The 20,576-nt window shown below is 43.7% G+C and overlaps 1 protein-coding gene and 1 long non-coding RNA gene across 7 annotated transcripts in view; one reads left to right on the top strand and one right to left on the bottom strand.

Moving 5' to 3' along the window:
• The window catches only part of LOC120367937 (uncharacterized), a 769,718-nt gene extending 755,753 nt beyond the window's left edge, over positions 1-13,965 (top strand). For 5 of the 6 annotated variants that reach the window (XR_012519294.1, XR_012519296.1, XR_012519295.1 and 2 more), the window contains 2 exons: positions 20-11,748; positions 11,999-13,965. Coding sequence is in view for 1 of the 6 variants with exons in the window: in XM_039479820.2 (XP_039335754.2) it covers positions 11,499-11,748; positions 12,034-12,260; positions 13,296-13,433 (615 nt within the window). In the remaining 5 variants the exon portion in view is untranslated. The remainder of the gene's footprint in view (positions 1-19; positions 11,749-11,998) is intronic. The other variant, XM_039479820.2, reaches the window with a different exon arrangement.
• LOC141585678 (uncharacterized) overlaps positions 13,936-20,576 on the bottom strand; it is a 298,927-nt gene continuing 292,286 nt past the window's right edge. Inside the window, exon 6 of the long non-coding RNA XR_012519299.1 lies at positions 13,936-14,477. This is a non-coding gene — a long non-coding RNA (uncharacterized LOC141585678). The remainder of the gene's footprint in view (positions 14,478-20,576) is intronic.

The raw sequence follows: 20,576 nt of genomic DNA on the forward strand, positions 1-20,576 counted from the left end.
TTGAATTTATTTCTCTTAGTTCTGGAGGCTGGCGTCTGAGATCTGGTGAAGGCCTTCTGGACTGCACACTGACAACTTCTTGTTGAATCCTCACATGGAGGTACGACAGCTAGCTAGCTCTCTGGCTTCTGATAAGGGCACCAATCCCATTCCTGAAAGGTTCACTTTCATGACCTAATTATTATCCAAAGTCCCCACCTCCTAATACTATTTTATTGAGAACTAAGACCTCAACATATGAATTTTGAGGGGACACAAATATTTAGTTCATGTTTAGTATTTATGCATTTTCAAAAATGTATTTCATATAATATGTATTAATTATATTAATATTTCATTTTGTAATTCCTTTTTCCTGATTTTGTTAGAATTAATTGAGCAATTAGATATTTTAACTTTCTTATAAAGAGAAGATTGGTTCTTACGCCTTGAATGGCTACTATAATCCAGTACATGCTAAGTCTGCTTCAATTCTTGAGAAGCTCAATTGGTTGAATCAAATTGAACTGAAGCCCTTTTAAATTCCAAATACTCTCTTTCCTGCATAGTATACATAAATTTGGTCTTTTTCTGTAAGTACTATTCTTGATGCATTATTCACCTACCCTAGCACATTATTTGCTACCAACTGATTATCAATTCTCTGTGAAGCCGGCCATTTATTTTCCTGGTTAGTATTTTATAATCCCCAGCCCATCTTGTTCATGAAATACAAGTTCTCTACCTGAAAGTGCAGCCATTTAATTCTAAAACATGGAAATGTATTTCTGAAGAGAATAGAGATTATATATATATAGCAGCAGGACTGATTGAGCTTGAGAATTTTATGCTTGTTCATGTTCATTCTGGCTCAGTCAGGGACTTGCTCAGTGACCTTACACAAATTTCTCAACCCCTCACTTTTTTCATTTCTTCTTCTATAAACAGAGATCAAACCATTTTCTGCTCCCTTGGTCTGATCTGAGAAACTTCACTGATGAGATAAGGGCAGTGGCAAGTTAAGACAAAAGACAGCATTCAGTCGGGAACAGATTCACTTTAATTATCCACCCAGGGAACTTTTATGTCTGCAGTAACCCCTAATATTGATGATCAGATAGGGACGCATATTGATGTCTGCAGCAAAAAGAGCCAGGCTGTTGCTTTAAGATGCTCCTCCAAAAACCATGGAAAACATTAACAGCCAGTCCCAATAACTGAAAGCACCACAAAGTTCAACCTCAGAAAGTCTTAACAAAGCCAGGGATTATTCTGAAGGGGTGTTGTTTACTGGCACATCAGCTTGCTCCTCAGAGGAAGCCAGATGAAAGAGGGATAACCCTCTGGGGCAGAGGAGATGGAACCTGGGATGAATCTGTTGCTTGGAGTCTGAGAAAGATAAACCTTGGGCAGCCCAGATCCTATTTCCCACAGCAAGCAGCTAATACCACTGAATCTTCTAGCCTGGTAAGATTCAGTGAAACATACATTTCAGCAGGATTTACCTGAGGAAGGTGAGTCCTTCTTTCTTAGCTGGAGGAAGCCACTTCTCAGAGGATACCAAGCAAACGCAGAATCCTCACACCCCTAGACTCCTGATATCTTGAGGTTTATCTAGGCCAAAGGCTGGCAAACTGAGAACCACAAGCTGACAGTGGCCCACCACACGTTTTTGAATGGCTTGTGAGCTATGAACTATTTTCTTTTGTTCCTTTTTTTGTTAATTTTTATTTTTATTTCTTAATTTATTTTACTTTAGGTGCATACTATATCTGGCATTTCTCTCCATGTTATCCCTCCCCTCCTTCCCCTCCCTCCTCACCCCCCATTTTCTCTCCCCTACTGCCCCCCAACTGTCCCCAGTGTGTGATGCTCCTCTCCCTGAGTCCACGTGTTCTCGTTGTTCAGCACCCACCTATGAGTAAGAACATATGGTGCTTGCCTTTCTGTTCTTGTGTCAGTTTGCTGAGAATGATGCTTTCCAGATTCATCCAAGTCCCTACAAAGGACACAAACTCATCGTTTTTTATGGCTGTGTAATACTCCATGGTGTATATGTACCACATTTTCTTTGTCCAATCTATCATTGATGGGCATTTGAGTTGGTTCCAGGTCTTTGCTATTGTACACAGGGCTGCAATGAACATACGTGTGCATGTGTCTTTATAGTAGAATGACTTATAGTTCTTTGGGTATATACTCAATTGTGGGATTGCTGGGTCAAATGGAATTTCTATTTCTAGATCCTTGAAAAATTGCCACACTGTCTTCCACAATGGTTGAACTAATTTATACTCCCACCAACTGTGTAAGAGTGTTCCTATTTCTCCACATCCTCTCCAGCATCTGTTGTCTTCAGATTTTTTAATGATTGCTATTCTAACTGGCGTGAGATGATATCTCAATGTAGCTTTAATTTGCATTTCTCTAATGACCAGTGATGATGAGCATTTTTTCATATGTTTGTTGGCCTCATATATGTCCTCTTTTGAAAAGTGTCTGTTCATATCCTTCACCCACTTTTGAATGGGGTTGTTTTTTTCTTGTATATCTGTTTTAGTTCTTTGTAGATTCTGGATATTAGCCCTTTGTCAGATTGGGTAGATTACAAAAATTTTTTCCCATTCTGTTGGTTGTCGATTCAGTCTAATGATGGTTTCTTTTGCTGTACCAGAGTTTAATTAGATCCCATTTTTCTATCCTGGCTTTTATTGCCATTGCTTTTGGTGTTTTAGTCATGAAGTCCTTGCCTATGCCTATGTCCTGGATGGTTTTGCCTACATTTTCTTCTAGTGTTTTTATGGTGTTAGGTTTTATGTTTAAATATTTGATCCATCTGGAGTTAATTTTAGTATAAGGTGACAGGTAGGGGTCCAGTTTCTGCTTTCTGCACATGGCTAGCCAGTTTTCCCAACACCATTTATTAAACATGGAGTCCTTTCCCCATTGCTTGTTTTTGCTGGGTTTATCAAAGATCAGACGGTTGCAGATGTGTGGTGTTTCTTCTGGGATCTCTGTTCTGTTGCATTGGTCTATATCTCTGTTTTGGCACCAGTACCATGCTGTTTTGATTACTGTAGCCTTGTAGTATACTTTGAAGTCTGACATTGTGATGCCTCCGGCTTTGTTCTTTTTGCTTAGGATTGTCTTGGCTATGTGGGGTCTTTTGTGATTCCATATGAAGTTTAAAGTGGCTTTTTTCCAGTTCTGTGAAGAAGGTCATTGGCAGCTTGATGGGGATAGCATTGAATCTATAGATTACTTTGGGTAGTATGGCCATTTTCATGATATTGATTCTTCCTAACCATGAGCATGGAATGTTTCTCCATCTGTTTGTGTCCTCTCTTATTTCGTTGAGCAGTGATTTTTAGTTCTCCTTGAAGAAGTCCTATACATCCTTTGTTAGTTGTATTCCTAGGTATTTTATTCTCTTTGTAGGAATTGTGCATGGTAGTTTGCTCTTGATTTGGCTCTGTTTGTCTGTTATTGTATTATATTATATAGGAATGTTTGTGATTTTTGCACATTGATTTTGTATCCTGAGACTTTGCTGAAGTTGCCTATCAGTTTGAGAAGATTTGGGGCTGAAACGATGGGGTCTTGTAGATATATAATCATGTCATCCACAAATAGAGACAGTTTGACTTCCTCCTTTCCTAATAGAATACACTTTATTTCTTTTTCTTGCCTGATTGCTCTGGCTAGAACTTCCAATACTATGTTGAATAGGAGTGGTGAGAGAGGGTATCCTTGTCTAGTGCCTGATTTCAAAGGGAATTCTTCCAGCTTTTGCCCATTCAGTATGATACTGGCTGTAGGTTTGTCATATATAGCTTTTATCATTTTATAATACCTTCCATCAATACCTAGTTTATTGAGAGTTTTTAGCATGAAGGGCTGTTGAATTTTATTGAAGGCCTTCTCTGCATCTATTGAGATAATCATGTGGTTTTTGTCTTTGGCTCCGTTTATGTGAAGGATTACATTTATGGATTTGTGTATCTTGAAACAGCCTTGTATCCCCAGGATGAAGCCTACTTGGTCGTGACAGATAAGCTTCTTATGTGCTGTTGCAATCTGTTTGCCAGTATTTTATTGAAGATTTTTGTATCGATGTTCATCATGGATATTGGCCTGAAATTTTCTTTTTTAGTTGAGTCTCTGCCTGGTTTTGGTATCAGGATGATGTTGGTCTCATAAAATGAGTTAGGGAGGATTCACTCCTTTTGTATTGCTTGATACAGTTTCAGAAGGAATGGAACCAGCTCCTCTTTGTACATCTGGTAGAATTCGGCTGTGAACCATCTGGACCTGGACTTTTTTTTGGTTGGTAGGCTATTGATTGTTGCCTTTACTTCAGCCCTTGTTATTGGTCTATTCAGGGTTTCACCTTCCTCCTGGTTTAGTTTTGGTAGAGTGCAAGTGTCTAGGAATTTATTCATTTCTTCCTGGTTTACTGGTTTATGTGAGTAGAGCTGTTTGTAGTAATCTCTGATGGTAGTTTGTATTTCTGTGTGATCAGTGGTGATATCCCCTTTATCATTTTTTATTGCATCTATTTGATTCTTCTCCCTTTTCTTTTATATTAATCTGGCTAGTGGTCTATTTTGTTGATCTTTTCAAAAAACCATCTCCTTGATTTATTGATTTTTTGAAGGTTTATTTGTGTGTGTGTGTGTGTGTGTGTGGTGTGTCTCTATCTCCTTCAGTTCTGCTCTGATCTTAGTTCTTTCTTGCCTTCTGCTAGCTTTAGAGTTTTTTTTTTTTTTTTTTTTTTTTTTAAATCTTGCTCCTCTAGCTCTTTCAATTTTGATGATAGGGTGTCGATTTTAGATTTTTCCTCTCAACACTGCTTTAAAGGTGTCCCAGAGATTCTGGTAAGTTGTTTCTTCATTCTGGTTGGTTTCAAAGAACATCTTTATTTCTGCCTTCATTTCATTGTTTATACAGTCAACACTCAGAAGCAAGTTGTTCAGTTTCCAAATAGTTGTGTGGGTTTGAGTGTGTTTCTTGATCCTGAGTTCTAGTCTGATTGCACTGTGGTCTGATAGACTGTTTGTTATGATTTCTGTTCTTTTGTATTTGCTGAGGAGTGATTTGCTTCCAATGATGTGGTCAGTTTCAGAGCAAGTACAATATGGTGCTGAGAAGAATGTATATTCTGTGGATTTGGGGTGGAACGTTCTGTATATGTCTATTAGATCCACTTGGTCCAGCTCTGCACTCAAGTCCTGGATATCATTGTTAATTTTCTGTCTTGTTGATCTAATATTGACAGTGGAGTATTGAAGTCTCCCATTATTATTGCATGGGAGTCTAAATCTCATTTTACGTTGTTAAGAACTTGTTTTATGTATCTGGGTGCTCCTGTGTTGGGGGAGCACTATATATATTTAGGATAGTTAGCTCTTCCTGTTGGATTGATCCTTTTAACATTATATAACGTCCTTCTTTGTCTCTTTTGATCTTTGTTGGTTTGAAGTCCATTTTATCAGAGAATAGGATTGCATCACCTGCTTTTTTTTGTTCTCCATTTGCTTGGTAAATCTTCTTCCATCCCTTTATTTTGAGTCTATGTGTGTGTCTGTATGTGAGATGGGTTTCTTGAATACAGCACACTGATGAGTTCTGACTTTTTATCCAGTTTGCTAGTCTGTGTCTTTTGACTGGGGCATTTAGGCCATTTACATTCAATGTTAATACTGTTACGTGTGAATTTGATCCTTCCATTTTGTTACTGGCTGGTTTTCTTTCTCATTAGTTGACTCATTTTCTTCATTACATTTTTGGTCTTTGCCAACTGGTTTGCTTTTGCAGTGACTGGTACTTGTTCCTTTCTGTGCTTAGTGTTTCTTTCAGGAGCTCTTGTAGGGCAGGTCTGGTGGTGACAAAATCTCTTAATAATTGCTTGTCTGTAAAGGATTTTATTTCTCCTTCACTTATGAAGCTTAGTTTGGCTGGATATGAGATTCTGGGTTGAAAGTTCTTTTCTTTAAGGATGTTGAATATTGGTCCCCACTCTATTCTGGCTTGTAGGTTTCCTGCTGAGAGATCTGCTGTGAGTCTGATTGGCTTCCCTCTGTGGGTGACCTGACCTTTCTCTCTGGCTGTCCTTAGCATTTTTTCCTTCATTTTGACCCTGGTGAAGCTGACGATTATGTGCCTTGGGGTTGCTCTTCTTGAGGAATATCTTTGTGGAGTTCTCAGTATTTCTCAAATTTGAAAATTGGACTGCCTTGCGAGGCTTGGGAAGTTCTCCTGGATAATGTCCTGGAGCGTGTTTTCCAGCTTGGATTCTTCTCCCTGTCATATTCAGGTACACCAATCAAGCATAGATTACGTTTTTTCACATAATCCCATATTTCTTGGAGGCTTTGTTCATTTCTTTTCACTCTTTTTTCTCTTGTATTGCCTTCTCTTTTTATTTCATTGAGTTGATCTTCAATCTCTGATATCCTTTCTTCTGCTGGATCAATTTGGCTATTAAAACTGTGTTTGCTTCACGTAGTTCTCGTGCTGTGTTTTTCAACTCCATCAAGTCGTTTATGTTCTTCTCTAAGCTGGTTATTCTAGTTAGCATTTTGTCTAACCTTTTTCAAGGTTTCTGGTCTCTTTGCATTGAGTTAGAATGTGTTCCTTTAGCTCTGAAAAGTTTGTTATTATCCACCACCTTCTGAATGTTTCCGTCAATTCTTCATACTCCTTCTCGGTCAAGTTGTGATCCTGTGTTGTTGAGGAGTTGTGATCCTTTGAAGGAGAAGAGGTGTTCTGGTCTTTGATGGTTTCCTCTTTTTTGCACTGGTTTTTTCCCATCTTTGTGGATTTATCTGGCTGTGGTGTCAGAGAGCTGCTTGATGAGGTGGCTTGTCTGCCTGTCGGGACACTACTGGGTTTCTAGAGACTCCTTCAGGTTTCCAGGGAAGCTTACTGTGTCTTTTTTGTTTATGCTGGGAGATTAGGCCCGCCTCTTCCACTGACCTGTAGGTGCTGCTGGATTGTCAAGAATGCCATCCCGTTACTATGTAGGCTTCCTGTGTTTTGTTAAAACATGTAGCCCAGTCCCACCCCTCTAGTGGTGGGTTGTGTTCTTCTTCCACTGGGCGGGATCATTCAGGGTTCATCTCAGACTGTGGCACTGGCTGCACAACCCACTAGAGTCAGAGCTTCAGCCCTCTGGGGTTTGTTGGGGAGGTTAGGGACCTGCCCAGCCGCCCCAGGCAGTCTCCTGCTTTCAGCTTCCTCTCTCTCCAGGCCAGGGGAGGGGGCAATAGCTCAGTCTGCAAACTCTTTTTCAACTCCGCACTTGTAATTCCTGGCGCTTGACTGGCAAAGATCCCCTGTTCTGTGTATTGCTGAGGCTTTGCGGGAAGTGCTGTATCTGGACTGGAGCACCAGAGGTGGAGCCTCTGACTCGCCAATCAGATGCACTTTCTGGGTGAAGCAGCACTCCTCCCCGCCTCGGTCTGCCCTGAGTGTGCTTTGCTCACCCTCCAGCCAGACCTATTGAAATGCACCTGGTACCTCGGTTAGAGCTAGGAGATCTCTGGGTTTCTGTGTCTCCCGCTGCTTGCCTCGTGGACTCCCTGCTCCTAATCATGGCTGTTTCAGGGACTCCTTCCCATCTCACAGTGGGCCAGGCCCCAGCCTCATCTCGAGGACCTGAGCATAGCGGAGATGTCCCTATACTCTTGTCTTCTCCCCATAAGGGGTTTTCCAGGGGTCAGGAATCTAAGGGAGACGTCCCCATCTTCCTGAACCCTCTCCGGTGTTCAGTAGTGCAGTCCAGGACGACTTCCGATCATCTCCACAGTAGCGGCCAAGGTTAGAGTATTCAGAAGCCCCATTTGCAGACCCCGGCCCTGCCTAACAGCAGGACCAAATCCCCAGCTTACGCTACTAAAACTTCTATCTCAAATCAGCCCTTTGGCACACAAACCCCCGTTAATTAAATAACTGTACTTCCTGTTTCTCTTCCTACCCCTGGCATGAGTGAGTTTGTGTGTAGTCCCACGGCCCAACGGCTACAGGGCTTGTGTGGGCCTCAACCTGCGGTTCCATGGGGACATCATAAGGCCTAAAGATGATTCACCTCAGGACTGAAAGTTCTGAGGTGACCAGGCCTGGCAGTTATACGGGTACACCTTAGCCAAGATGCCCTGAAACATCCCTTAGGGGACATAGCCAGGAAGCCATCAGACTGATCTCCCATTGGGGGGCACCCAACCTTTGTCTGTCAATCCTATATGTGGTTCCGTCTTTAATGTAAATTAGCCAGTTTTGTTAGACTCTTGTTAGCTGATATACAGTGGGTTAGGCCTGGTTCCCTTGAAGTAAGAAATGTTCTATAGTGGGTAACAGACCACTGGCTGCAGGGAACCTTTACTGAATTTATGCTCCTAAAAGTAACTCTGTTCTCTTTCCTTCTCCTCTTCTTCTACTACTGAGCCTCACTTCCTCTAACTCTGCCATGCGGCAAATAGCCCTAGCACTGTCTCTTTCTATTTTCTTTCTTATTATAATCATTGTAGCCTGTAGGTTCTCTCAGCCACCCCCTCCAGGACAGGAGTATTTCTACCCATGTTGGATATAATATCTTTTTATAACCCTTCCTCACCCCTAACTACCCCATGACAGAGCATGAACTAGGGGTCTAGGCGGGGCTCCTGATTACCCAAAGTCTCCATTGGGATGTCTAGTCCAAAATTTACCTAAACTGGGCCTTTCCATAAAAAATAAAAGGCTGCTCTTCCTCTCCACCATGGCCTGGCCACAGTACTCTCTGGACAACCAGTCTAAGTGGCCTTCAGAGGGCACACTTGACTTCAATGTCCTGACAGATTTAGATGACTTTTGCCAAAGGAACAGCAAGTGGTCAGAGGTCCCTATGTCCAGGCCTTTTGGTATCTGTGCTCCCGATCGGCCCTCTGCTCCTCTTATTCCTCTGCCCAGGTCCTGTTAGCCAAAACCACACCTTTGCCCTCAGCTCCGCCCAGCTCTGCACTCTCCAAAAACCCGGAAGTCCTGTCTTGCCAAGCCCTCTTTACCAACCCTCCTCCTTATGTGGGGCCTCAACTCCCTCCTCCCTCTTCTCCTTCTCCTCCCCAAAGCCCTAAAATAGCTTCCCCTGTCAGTGCTCACACCCACTCTCACGACCCCCCACTCCTCTGCCCTTTGCGTGAGGTAGCTGGGGCTGAGGGTGTTGTACGAGTGCACATTCCGTTTTCTCTCTCTGACCTATCGGCTATCCAGAAGCGCCTGGGGTCTTTCTACACTAACCCGACTGCCTACAACAAAAAGTTCCGCTATCTTACCTAACCTATCTTATCAAACCTGGCATGACACGTATGTAATCCTATCCTCCACCCTCACCCCAGATGAGCGTGACCGCATCCTTACAGCAGCCCGGGCGCACGCTGATCAAGTGCATCTCACAGTCAGATGCCAGTAGGTGCAGTGGCAGTCTCCGAGGCCTACTGGAATTATCAAACTGGTCAAGATGGCTGCCACCACCAAAACCAAATGCTACAGTGCCTCCTAGCGGGCATGCAAAGCGCAGCCCCAAAGGTAGTTAATTATGGCAAATTTAAGGGAAATAACTCAGGGCCCTATTGAAAACCCCACCACCTTTCTCGATTGACTAACTAATGCTAGGATCCTCCATAACTGGCTGGATCCGGCCTCTTTAGTGGGGGCTACAGTTCTAGCCACCCATTTCATCTCTCAGTCAGTGGCTGATATTAGAAAGAAACTTAAAAAGGCTGAGGAGGGCCCTCAAACTCCCATACGAGACCTGGTAAACATGGCATATAAAGTTTTTGATGGCCAAGAGGAAAAGGCTGAGGCCACCTGCCAGGCCCATCTATAGGAAAAGGTGAGCCGCCAAACCCAAGCTCTTGTGGCAGCCCTGAGGCCGGCAGCCCACCAGGTGCCTGGTGGAGAGGGGGGTCCATCAAAGCCTGCCAAGAACTCTGGGGGCGCTCCACCTGAGCACTGTTTCAAGTGCGATCAGGAAGGACACTGGGCACATCAGTGTCCATGTCCCCAACCACCTACCAAGCCCTGCCCAGACTGCAAGCAGCTTGGACATTGGTGCGGTGATTGCCCATCCCGGACTACAGGCTCACCCCCCCACACCTCTGTGTGGAGAGCAGGACAGTCCACAGGAGGCGATCCCATCACTGGAACTTCTTGGCATGCTGGATGACTGACAAGGGCCAGACTCAAGGACGCCCATCACCCTTGCCGAGCCCAGGGTAACGCTACAGGTAGCAGGTAAGTCCATTTCCTTCTTAAGTGGACATGGGGGCTACCTATTCTGTACTGCCTTCCTACTCAGGACCTAGCATACCTTCCTAGGTTTCAGTCACTGGCATTAATGGAAAGCCTTCCTGCTCTAATCAAACTCATCCTTTAGCCTGTGTCCTCGAGGGACACCCCTTTTCCCACTCCTTTTTAATCATACCCTCCTGCCCAGTCCCCCTTTTAGGACGAGATATTCTCCAGACTGTGGGGGCTACTCTCCAACTCACTGGCCCCCCACACTCAAGCCCATCACCCACCCACCTCCGACGGCCCCTCCTAACTGACACCATGCCCTGTCTTAACCCCTCGCTTCAACCCCCTATTCCTCCCGATGTAGTTAATCCCTTGGTATGGGATACCTCTAAGCCTGTAGTGGCCAGACACCACACGCCAGTTAAAATACTTCTAAAATCCTACCCACTTTCCCTCACGTCCTTAGTTCCCCATCTCAAAAACAAACCGTCAAGGCCTGAAGCCTATCATCACCCACTGCTAGCCCAGGAACTACTCACTAACCACATCACAAAAGGTGGAGCTCATTGCCCTAACCCGAGCTCTTACACCAGCACAGGGAAAGTGAGCAAATATCTATACTGGCTTAAAATATGCTGTTCTTATTACCCACTGCCACTCTGCCCTCTGAAAAAGCGGGAATTCCTTACCACAAAGGGGTCCCCCATAATCAATGCTACCCAAATCTCTAATCTCCTGCAGGCCCTGTCACTGCCCAGAGAAGTTGCTGTCATTTACCCCCAGGGGCACCAGGCCCAGCAGGATGCCGTTTCCAGGGGCAATGCAAGGGCAGATGCAGCAGCAAAATCTTTAACCAATACCACATTAACCCCAACTCCAGTCATTTTTCTCACCACGGCCATGCCGCCAGTCTACTCGCCATCAGAAAAACAGGCCCTTATATCGAAAGGAGGAACCAAATCTGATAAGGGCTGGATCTTCTTAAATGACAGGATCGCCCTTCCATGGGAACAGGCCCCTAAAATTATTACTGAAATCCACCAATCCTTACATATAGGGCCTAAGGTGTTACACCGCTTTGTGCAGCCCCTCTTTTTCTCACCAGGTCTACAACAGATGACTGACCAGGTACACAAGGCATGCATTACTTGCTCTAAGGTCTCACCTCAGGGAGGCTTAAGGTTTCCTACCCACCAAACGCATGGCAACCTGCTGGCCCAAGACTGGCAAATTGATTTTACTATATGCACACTCACAAGAAACTCCACTACCTCCTAAGCTTTTCTGCATGGATTGAAGCCTTTCCCACCTCCAGGGAAACCGCGGACATGGTGGCCTCCCTCTTAGTTCAAGAAATCATCCCAAGTTTCGGCTTGCCTGCAACCATCCGGTCAGACAACGGTCCAGCATTTACAGCTCAGGTGGTCCAGCTGGTCGCCAAGTCTCTCAGCATCTCCTGGAAACTGCACATCCTCTACCACCCTCAGTTGCCAGGTAAAGTTGAACGGGCTCATGGCATCCTTAAAGACCATTTGGCCAAACTTATGATCAAGGTAAACTCTCTTGGCCCACACTCCTACCTCTTGCCCTGGCCCGAGTCCGGGCCATCCCACGGGGGCCAACGGGCCTACCCCTTCAAATTGCTGTATGGCCGTCCTTTCCTGGTTTCTTACAACCTCCCTGCAAAACCGCCCCCACTGGTTTCCTACCTTGGCTTCCTCTCTCTTCTCTGCCACCTGCTTAGGAAGCATGCGGACTGCACCCTCCCTGTTATTCCAGGACCAGAAAACCCCCACCCAGTGACGCCTCTCCAACCAGGCAACAGCGTTCTCCTCCGAGAGCTCAAACCAGGATCTTTGCAGCCCCGGAATCCCGAACTAAGGGCCCCACCACCAGGACCCATTATCTTGCACAGGCAAACTGCCAAACAGGCAGCTGTCAGTCTACTGTCTCCATCATCATCCAAGGCGGCTGTCCGTCTACCATCTCCATCCTCATCCCACACGGTAAAAGCCCCGTACTCAGTCACCATCATGGGTTTCACTTTTGGCATGGGCTGTGTTTTCTATATGACCAAACCAAAAACCACTGTCATTGGTGGAACACCACCTATGGGGAATGCCCATACAGCTCTTGTGTTATCACTAGCCACACCCTCCAAGCCGTCCCAATCGCATGCTCACTCGCTTCAGCAATGATTCCTTAGCCCTCAACATCCACGACCCCTGGCACAGCCATTGGGATGCAGGAGTGTCCAGTAAAGTCTATGAAGATTATACCTAGCACCACCTTAACGGGCATCCCCTTGTTCAAAGTACACTCTCAAAATCTCTCTCTCTGCTATGGGATGGCCAACAGCTCCAGCTGCAACACCACAGTAAAAGTAAAATCCTCCCTCTACGCACCTCCAGGGGGATAAGTTTCGTGCAATGGGACCCTGACCAAAGTTATTAATGCCTCCTTTCCCTTCCCTTGTGTGCCTGTCACTTTGGTCCCACAGCTAGAAGTATACGGGCAAGCTGAGTTCCTACCCCTCATCGCACCATCCCCTAATCACCAGAGCAAACGAGCAGTCTTCCTCCCAATAGTGGTTGGCCTCTCCTTAGCTTCCTCTCTAGCAGCAGCTACAATAGGGAGTGGCGCCCTGGGCTACAGTGTCACTTCAGCCACCCAACTAGAAGACAAGCTCCGTGTGGCCATTGAGGCATCAGCGCCTCTCTGGCCTCCCTCCAGCATCAAATCACATCGCTGGCCCAGGTAACTCTCCAAAACCGATGGCCCCTAGACCTGCTAATGGCAGAAAAAGGAGGTACCTGTCTGTTTCTTCAGGAGCAGTGCTGCTATTACATCAATGAAACAGGCCTTGTGGAAGAAAATGTCAACACTCTCTACCGCCTCCAAGAGGGCCTCCACAAGAAGCAGAACACATCAGTCTCGCCTCTCAACTGGTGGCAATCCCCCATGCTTACCTGGCTAACTCCTGTTATCACTCCCATTATCGTAGTTTGTCTTCTGTTAATGCTAGCCCCTTTTTTCCTCAGGTTTTTACAGGCCCGCATAAGGAAAATTTCCAGGGTGGCTGTAAACCAGATGCTGCTTCACCCCTATGTCCGACTCCCAGCCGAAGCACCAGCCAGCTGACCGCCCCCCACACTCTGCCCCTACTCAGCAGGAAGTAGCCAGAAAGAAGCAGCGTCCTCTATCATCAAAAGGGTCAGAATGTAAGGCCGGTTGCCTCGCCAGGAGCTCGGACATGACCATCCCTCTCTGTGCCTGAAAACTACGTCACCACGCCACGCTCGACATCAAGCCCTGCACTCAGCATCTAGCTCCGCCATGTGGCTTCCCCAACGCCCACTTCTACGCTCCGCACCAGAATCTGCACTCCACACTAAACTCTGCACTCAGCACCTAGCCCGCCATTGGAAAACCCCACCAAAATTTAAAAGAAGCCCTGCCAAAACCTGCCCAATAGCATTTTGCCCCGTCCAGGTCCCACTCCTGCTGGGCAGCCAGCTCACCGGAAATCCCACCTACCTACCAATAGCAGCTTGCCCTGTCCAGGTCCTGTTCCCTCATAACCAGTCAAGACACCCTCACTCGCTAGAAAATCCTATGCCTCGGGAAGTCAGGCACCACTTCCCTGGCCCCTTTCCCCGGGACCATGGAACCTCACCCGGGAAGTAAATAAATTGGCATTTAATTTTCTTATACTGGCCTCAGTTTCCTCATTTTAAACTCGGCAATACCCCTTACAGAAGGCAAAATGAAATAGGAGAATTCTTCCATTGCCCATGTTATACACATGCAGTGCTGTCAATGGCTCAGCATCATTGACCCAAGCCTCCACATTGCTGAGCCTACAGAGCAGCCTAGTCCATTACCCACTGCTAATTGTCCTTTGTATTCCTAGTAAGTCTTCTTAAGTGGACTCCCAGGGGTTCATTTAGGAGATTTAGGGTATTTAAGAGCTGGGTAATGCAGAGACTCACCAAGTCCCACCAGATATGCTCTCTGCGATGGCTGCTCACAAGCGCCTAAGCTCTGGTCCTGGAGAAATGATGCACAGTTCCCATATGTCAATCCCAGGTGAGCCCACAAAGAGGCAGGACTGGCTGTTACTCTGGCCTCTCAGTTCTCTCAATAGCATATCTTGAGTCTCTGAATTCCTGCCAGGTAATCTTCTATCTTCAGCACTTTGGTTGCTCAGCTTCTATTCCTGTCTAAAGAAAGCCAGGAAAAGTATTTTAAGCGATAGGGGAATCTCAGCTATTATCTTGTCTCAAAGAGAACTCTGTGGACCAGCAGCATCAGTATCACCTGTAAGTTTGATAGAATGGCAAAATCTCAGGCCCTTTCAGGCCTTCTGAGTTAGAATCTACATTTTCTCAAGATCTCTAAGTGATTCATATGCACATTAATGTTGGAAAAGTATGGAAGTCTATTGCTATTCTATAAATTGGGGGGCTGAGGTTTAAATTTGATGTTTCAAATCTGGGAGCTGGTTCTGATTTCACTCTTCTTAGCAGCATCTTCAAGACGCAGGAAGAATTCCATGGCCAAACCCTCTAGCATGAAGTTACCTAGATGGCTGCCTCATTCTTAATCTCTCTTTAATTAAAACCAACACTCCTGGTGCTCAGACCCTGAATCATAACCAGACAGCTTATGCCTAATGTTAATGAGCCACTCAACTAAAATATATACATAGAAATTCCTAAATAAATTTCTACATTTGGAGCAAATGGTTAAACAAACTGTGGTACATTCATTCCACAGAATACCACTAGCAATAAAAAGGAATGCGATTAATACACAAAACAACTTGGATAAACCTCAAGGAAATTATGCTGAATGAAAATTACCAGTATGAAAGAAATATATACTGCACAATTCCATTTATATAGCATTCCTGAAATGACATAGATGATAGTGAACATGTTAATGGTTAAGAAGAGTTAGCCAGGTGAGGAGAAGGTGGGCATGGCTGTAAAGGAGCAGCATGAGGGAGCCTCATGTTGATAAAAGTTTTGTTGTATTTTGATGATGATGGTGTTTACATAGCTACACTTGGGATAAAATTGCATACAGATACACACACCCATACATACACACACATACACACACTATTGCATGTGCAACTGGTGAAATCCGAATAAGCTTTGTGTTTTGTGCCAATATTGATTTCCTGATTTTGATAACAGTCCCATAGTTACACAAGATTTTTACATTAGAGGAGGATGGGTAAAGGGTTCATGGGGCCTCCCTTTGATTTCTTTGCAACTTCCTGTGAACATGCAATTGTTTCAAAATAAAAAGCTAAAAAGAATTAAAGCATAGATGCAGTAACGTGAGTAAAGAAATAAGCAAATCAATAAACAGAACATTATCTACAGTAAGAGTGGGAGAGGTAGTTTCCTTTCAATGAAGAATGTGTGTACTCTTTTTTAAAAATTACCAATTGCTATTAAGATTCTACTTGTTTTAATCCTATCCTCAATTTGGCTGGTTCTAATGAGAAATTCTAGTCTTAATGGCATTTGTGGAATGAAAAGGTATTTTTTAGGCTTGTAATAAACGTACCTAAGATACAGGTGTATAATAAGTAAATACTCAAAAATCTAGCAATGTTTACTCGAGAAAAAATTTTGTCTTTCTGTAAAGGTACAAGATTACCTCATGTCTCACACATAATACTTTTATCTAAGATGTCTATTTGGGACTGAAAAATTAAAAATGCATTCATAGTTTTTTGAGGTCAACATTTTAATACATAGGCCTTGCCCCCACTTCCTGCACCTCAAATGCTTTCCTTTATAACTGTCTTAAGTAAAATACAATGGACTATGCATTTTAACGTAGTAACAACTTTTGCCCTCGTACATGTAATTGCTTGAATTTTAGTTTTAATTCTCCTTCTCTCTAGCTTTAATTATGAGAATAATTAGATGTCAGAGTTCAGAGCTTCTCAAATTTAAGAAGAGAGGGACAGCCAAAATGATTTTTTTTTCTGCCTTTAAATATCAATTACTGACACAGCTACAACTAACATTTTCATAGTGTTTTGAAACTTATAAGACACTTCCACTTAGAAAGAACCACTCAGGAGTCAATTCAGACAAGATAGAAAGCAGTTTTAAAAGCAATTAGGCCAGCAGAGTGGCTCATGCCTGTAATCCCAGCACTTTGGGAGGCTGAGGTAGGTGTATCACAAGGTCAGGAGTTTGAGACAAACCATGGCTAACATGGTGTAACCCTTTCTCTACTAAAAATACAAAAATTAGCCAGGTGTGGTGGCTGGTGCCTGTAATCCTAGCTACTGGGGAGGCTGAAGCAGGAGAATTGCTTGAACTTGGGAGGCAAAAGTTCTAGTGAGCCAAGATTGCACCACTGCATTCCAGCCTGGGTGACTGAGCAAGACTCCATCTCAGGAAAAAAAAAAAAAAAAAAAAAAAAAAAAAGCAATTAAACTGGAAACAGAAAATTTCATAGACATTTTTCTACCAATAACCAAAGGTCTGTGTGGCTGCAATTAAAGAAAACTGGGACATCTCAAAGTTTCTCACTCTGATCTTTTTGGTCTCCTGACCATGGACCCCATCACTCTCCATGAGAAATTCTTTGAATCCTGAGCTCGTAGGGAGGAAACAAAACTAAAAGTATGAACCCCAGTGTGAACCTGTGAACCTACAAAACACTGGCAAAAGTAAAAGCTTGAAGTTGGGTGAGCCAGGGTTCATACACTGGGGGACAGCCTTCCTCTAATTGGTTACAAAGCTATGTGTAGACAAACTTGTTGGTTCTTTGTGACTTCCAGTTCTTTTTTCACTGGAAACATGGAAAACCATGGGTAAATGACCTTTTCTTGGACAAACCCATAGAGTAGCAACAGAAAGGCTACAGGTACAAGATTGCAACATGCCTAGATTCAAATCCTACTTGGTCAAATATGTGTGCCTCAAACTGCCTAAGTCTACAGTTAGCTCCTTGTCTGTGAAAATGGCTTTGAGACCATTTTTCCTGAAGAATTGTTCTGGTGAATAAATTGAATAATCAAACTATACACATAAAAGACTAAGTAATGGGTACAATACAACATAGGCACTTCTCAAACATTAGTTTTCTTCTATTTCCATGATCAAGAATGCTGAATATGTTCCAAGTTCTTCAGCAGCTTACCAGGCTGAAAAAAATGTTCTGGTCTCTGGCTTCTCCCTTAGACTTGTTCATCTCTCTCCACCCTCTCCAGGACACTTAGAAATGTTCCCTTCAGATTTTACAAAGTGGAGTAAAGGCTCTACGTTTCAAGAAAATTATTTCAGTCTTGTAAAAATCCTTGAGGAGAGAAAATTCAGATGACATGTTTAAATGATTAGAAGAGGGAATAGAGAAAAAAAAACAGAGATGTAACACAGATTAACATCTGACTAAAGTAAATGAAATATTCTAACCCATTGGGAAATGTGTAATTTGTATATAAAAGAAATTGTAAATATCAACTGGCCTTGGCCCAGTCCGATGACTTTACCTATAAGAAATTATTTGATCTTTAGGCCCCTCTTAGCTGCTTATCTCATGGGGAAGTACAGATGAAAAGGAATATAGTAGATGTATATCATTTGAGACACCCATATCCCTCTCCCGTTCTTCTGGAGCTCATATTTACTTTTCTTTTGAAAAACAATCTTCCCCAATGTCAGTCTATATGGTTTGAGTGAAATCAACCTCATCTGCGAGCCCCAGAGATGACCTAGGACTCAGACCAGTGCAATCAGAATATTCTACTTCCCCAGCTAAGGTGATTGGTTCAAGAATTTGGGTCTAGGACCTCAAAGAGTCTGATGATTCAGGCCTGAATTTGAAAGGATGGAACACTCTTTTCTCCTGAGTGACCAAGCCAATGCAATCTAAATCCCGATCTGTTGGATGCCAAATCACTACTGTGTGGAATAGCCCTTCTGAGATTAAATCTTTTTTTTTTTTTTTTTTTTTTTTTTTTTTTTTTTTTAAGACAGAATCTTGCTCTGTTGCCCAGGCTGGAGAGCAATGACATGATCTTGGCTCACTGCAACTTTTGCCTCCTGGGTTCAAGCCATTCTCCTGCCTCAGCCTCCTGAGTAATCAGAATTACAGGCACATACCACCACACCTGGCTCTTTTTGGTATTTTTAATATAGACGGGGTTTTGCTACATTGGACAGGCTGGTCTTGAACTCCTGACCTCAGATGATGTACCCACCTCCCAAAGTGCAGGGATTACAGGCATGAGCCACTGCTCCCAGCCAAGATCAAATCTTATATGGAGAAAAATTTCTTACTGTCAAGGGATGAGAATACACAGATTCCTGAAAATGCTGTTACTACAGCTGAGTCTTACAGTACTTAAGGTCAAACCCACCCTGGAAGTTTCAATTATAAGAACAAATAAGTTCCCTGTTTGCTGACACCACATGAACTACATATTCTGTCATCTGCAACCACAGAGTTCTCAACAGCACCAGTGTTTAATAGGATGGAACTGTCTTCTCATGTGCATAGTAGGAAGATTGATGGCAACTACGGGAAAGAGGGAGAGGGAGAGTAGAATGATGGGCTGGAGCCAGTTTCTCCTGGCCAGACAACTGACCAGAGAAACTCAAGAGAGAGCCTAAGTGTGGTTGCCTTACCTGGGATGGAGGGCTGCAGAAGAGCTAACAGTAGATAGGCTGTCACTTTTCTGATTTCCTCAAAGGATGCTTGAAATGAAATTATATTGATAGACTTAGTGCTTGTTGAAAGCAAACAGGGCTGTGTTCCCTGATTGTTCCCATGGGCTCTAGAATACACATATGTATTGAATCCTTGATAAGTATGTACTTTGGGAAAGTAACTCTCACCCAAGGCTGCAGAAGACAGCAAAATGGGTTGAGCCCAGGGCCAAACTATAAATCAAATACAAAAGTCCAAAAGGACAAATAGTAATTGTCACTAAATTAAAATGGGCAAGAAGCAGAAAAGGCAAGAGTGAGCATAAAGACAGAAAAGCAAAAAGCAGGGTGTGACATGTCAATAAGGAAGGATTTGAGAAATGGTCTAGGACAGATACTGTTTTCTGCCCTTAATTTCTATGAACCATGCAGGATATAGGCAAGCTGTCCAAGCTTAAAAGGTCAGAAGCGAGGAAGGTGAACTGACAAGATAGAAATAGAAATGAGTAAGATACAATTATTTTCCTCAAGCATTTTACGGCACAGTGCAGAAGTGAGATGCATTCACTGGCGATAAAATTACAAGTAGAATATGGAAAGAGCCTTGCTAGAGAAATAAAAGCTTGAGGAAATATGTGAGAAAGAGAAACTGGTTTTTATTCAGGGAATCTTGGAAGGCTTCATGGAGACACAAGCATTTGAACTGAATGTTCATAGGATTTCAAAAGGCAGAGAAGGTGGGGAGGAAACATCTTGAGTGGAGGAAAAGCAAGTTCAAAGACAAGAAAGGTAAGAATATGCCAAACACTGTTGGAGTTTATTCTGAATATAGAGAGAGCAAATAGTACAGGGCAGGTCAGCAGATCCAGGAGGAAGCTAGAAGGACCAGCTGATACCAGTGTGGGTTTTGCCGGCTGCAAAGTGTCACCTGCATGATAGATGTGGTAGGGAATACAGGAGGAGAAATATCAGCAAGGAGGACATGTCAGGGAGAGGTCATGATGTTCTTGACTGGGAGTGTTAAGTGGGCTGCAGAAGTGAGCGATTCTACAGTCAAAGTTTGCATCTGGTGGAAGGCAGGTCAGAGGGAAAAAAGTCAAAGATGGCTTTGGGACTTCCAACTAATACAACTGGGAGATGGTGATGCTTTTAAAAGAATATTAGTACTAGGATATTTCAGGGTGGTTTAAAATACTGTTTTTCCCTTTTTCCAAATGATTCATTTCAAAGATACGCATTTCTGCTTATTTTAAAAATCACTTACACATGAGATCATTTATATCTTTAAAATATTTCCCAGATTATTCTGACATATCTAGTCTTAAGTCAGATTCCTTAGATGCAGGGCCTCAGACAGGAACTTCAGTCCCATTACACACAATTTATTGAGAGTGCAATTGGGAGAGCTCTAAGGAAGGGAAGGAAGCAGATGGGAGAAGGGAACTAGCTAAGCAAGACTGGGCTCCTCTGAAGTCTAGGCTAAGCCTGATCCCATGGGGACCCATGGAGCATGAATTGCACCAGAGTTGAGCCCATTTAAGGTAAAGGGATCTGCATTCTGTACTCTGGGATCCATGTTGCCCTGAGCCAAGTGAGAGATGAGCTTAACCTCCTGGGTATGGAGGCTCCCATTAG

Source organism: Saimiri boliviensis, chromosome 9, assembly GCF_048565385.1.
Source record: "Saimiri boliviensis isolate mSaiBol1 chromosome 9, mSaiBol1.pri, whole genome shotgun sequence".
Classification (NCBI taxonomy): Eukaryota; Metazoa; Chordata; class Mammalia; order Primates; family Cebidae; genus Saimiri; species Saimiri boliviensis.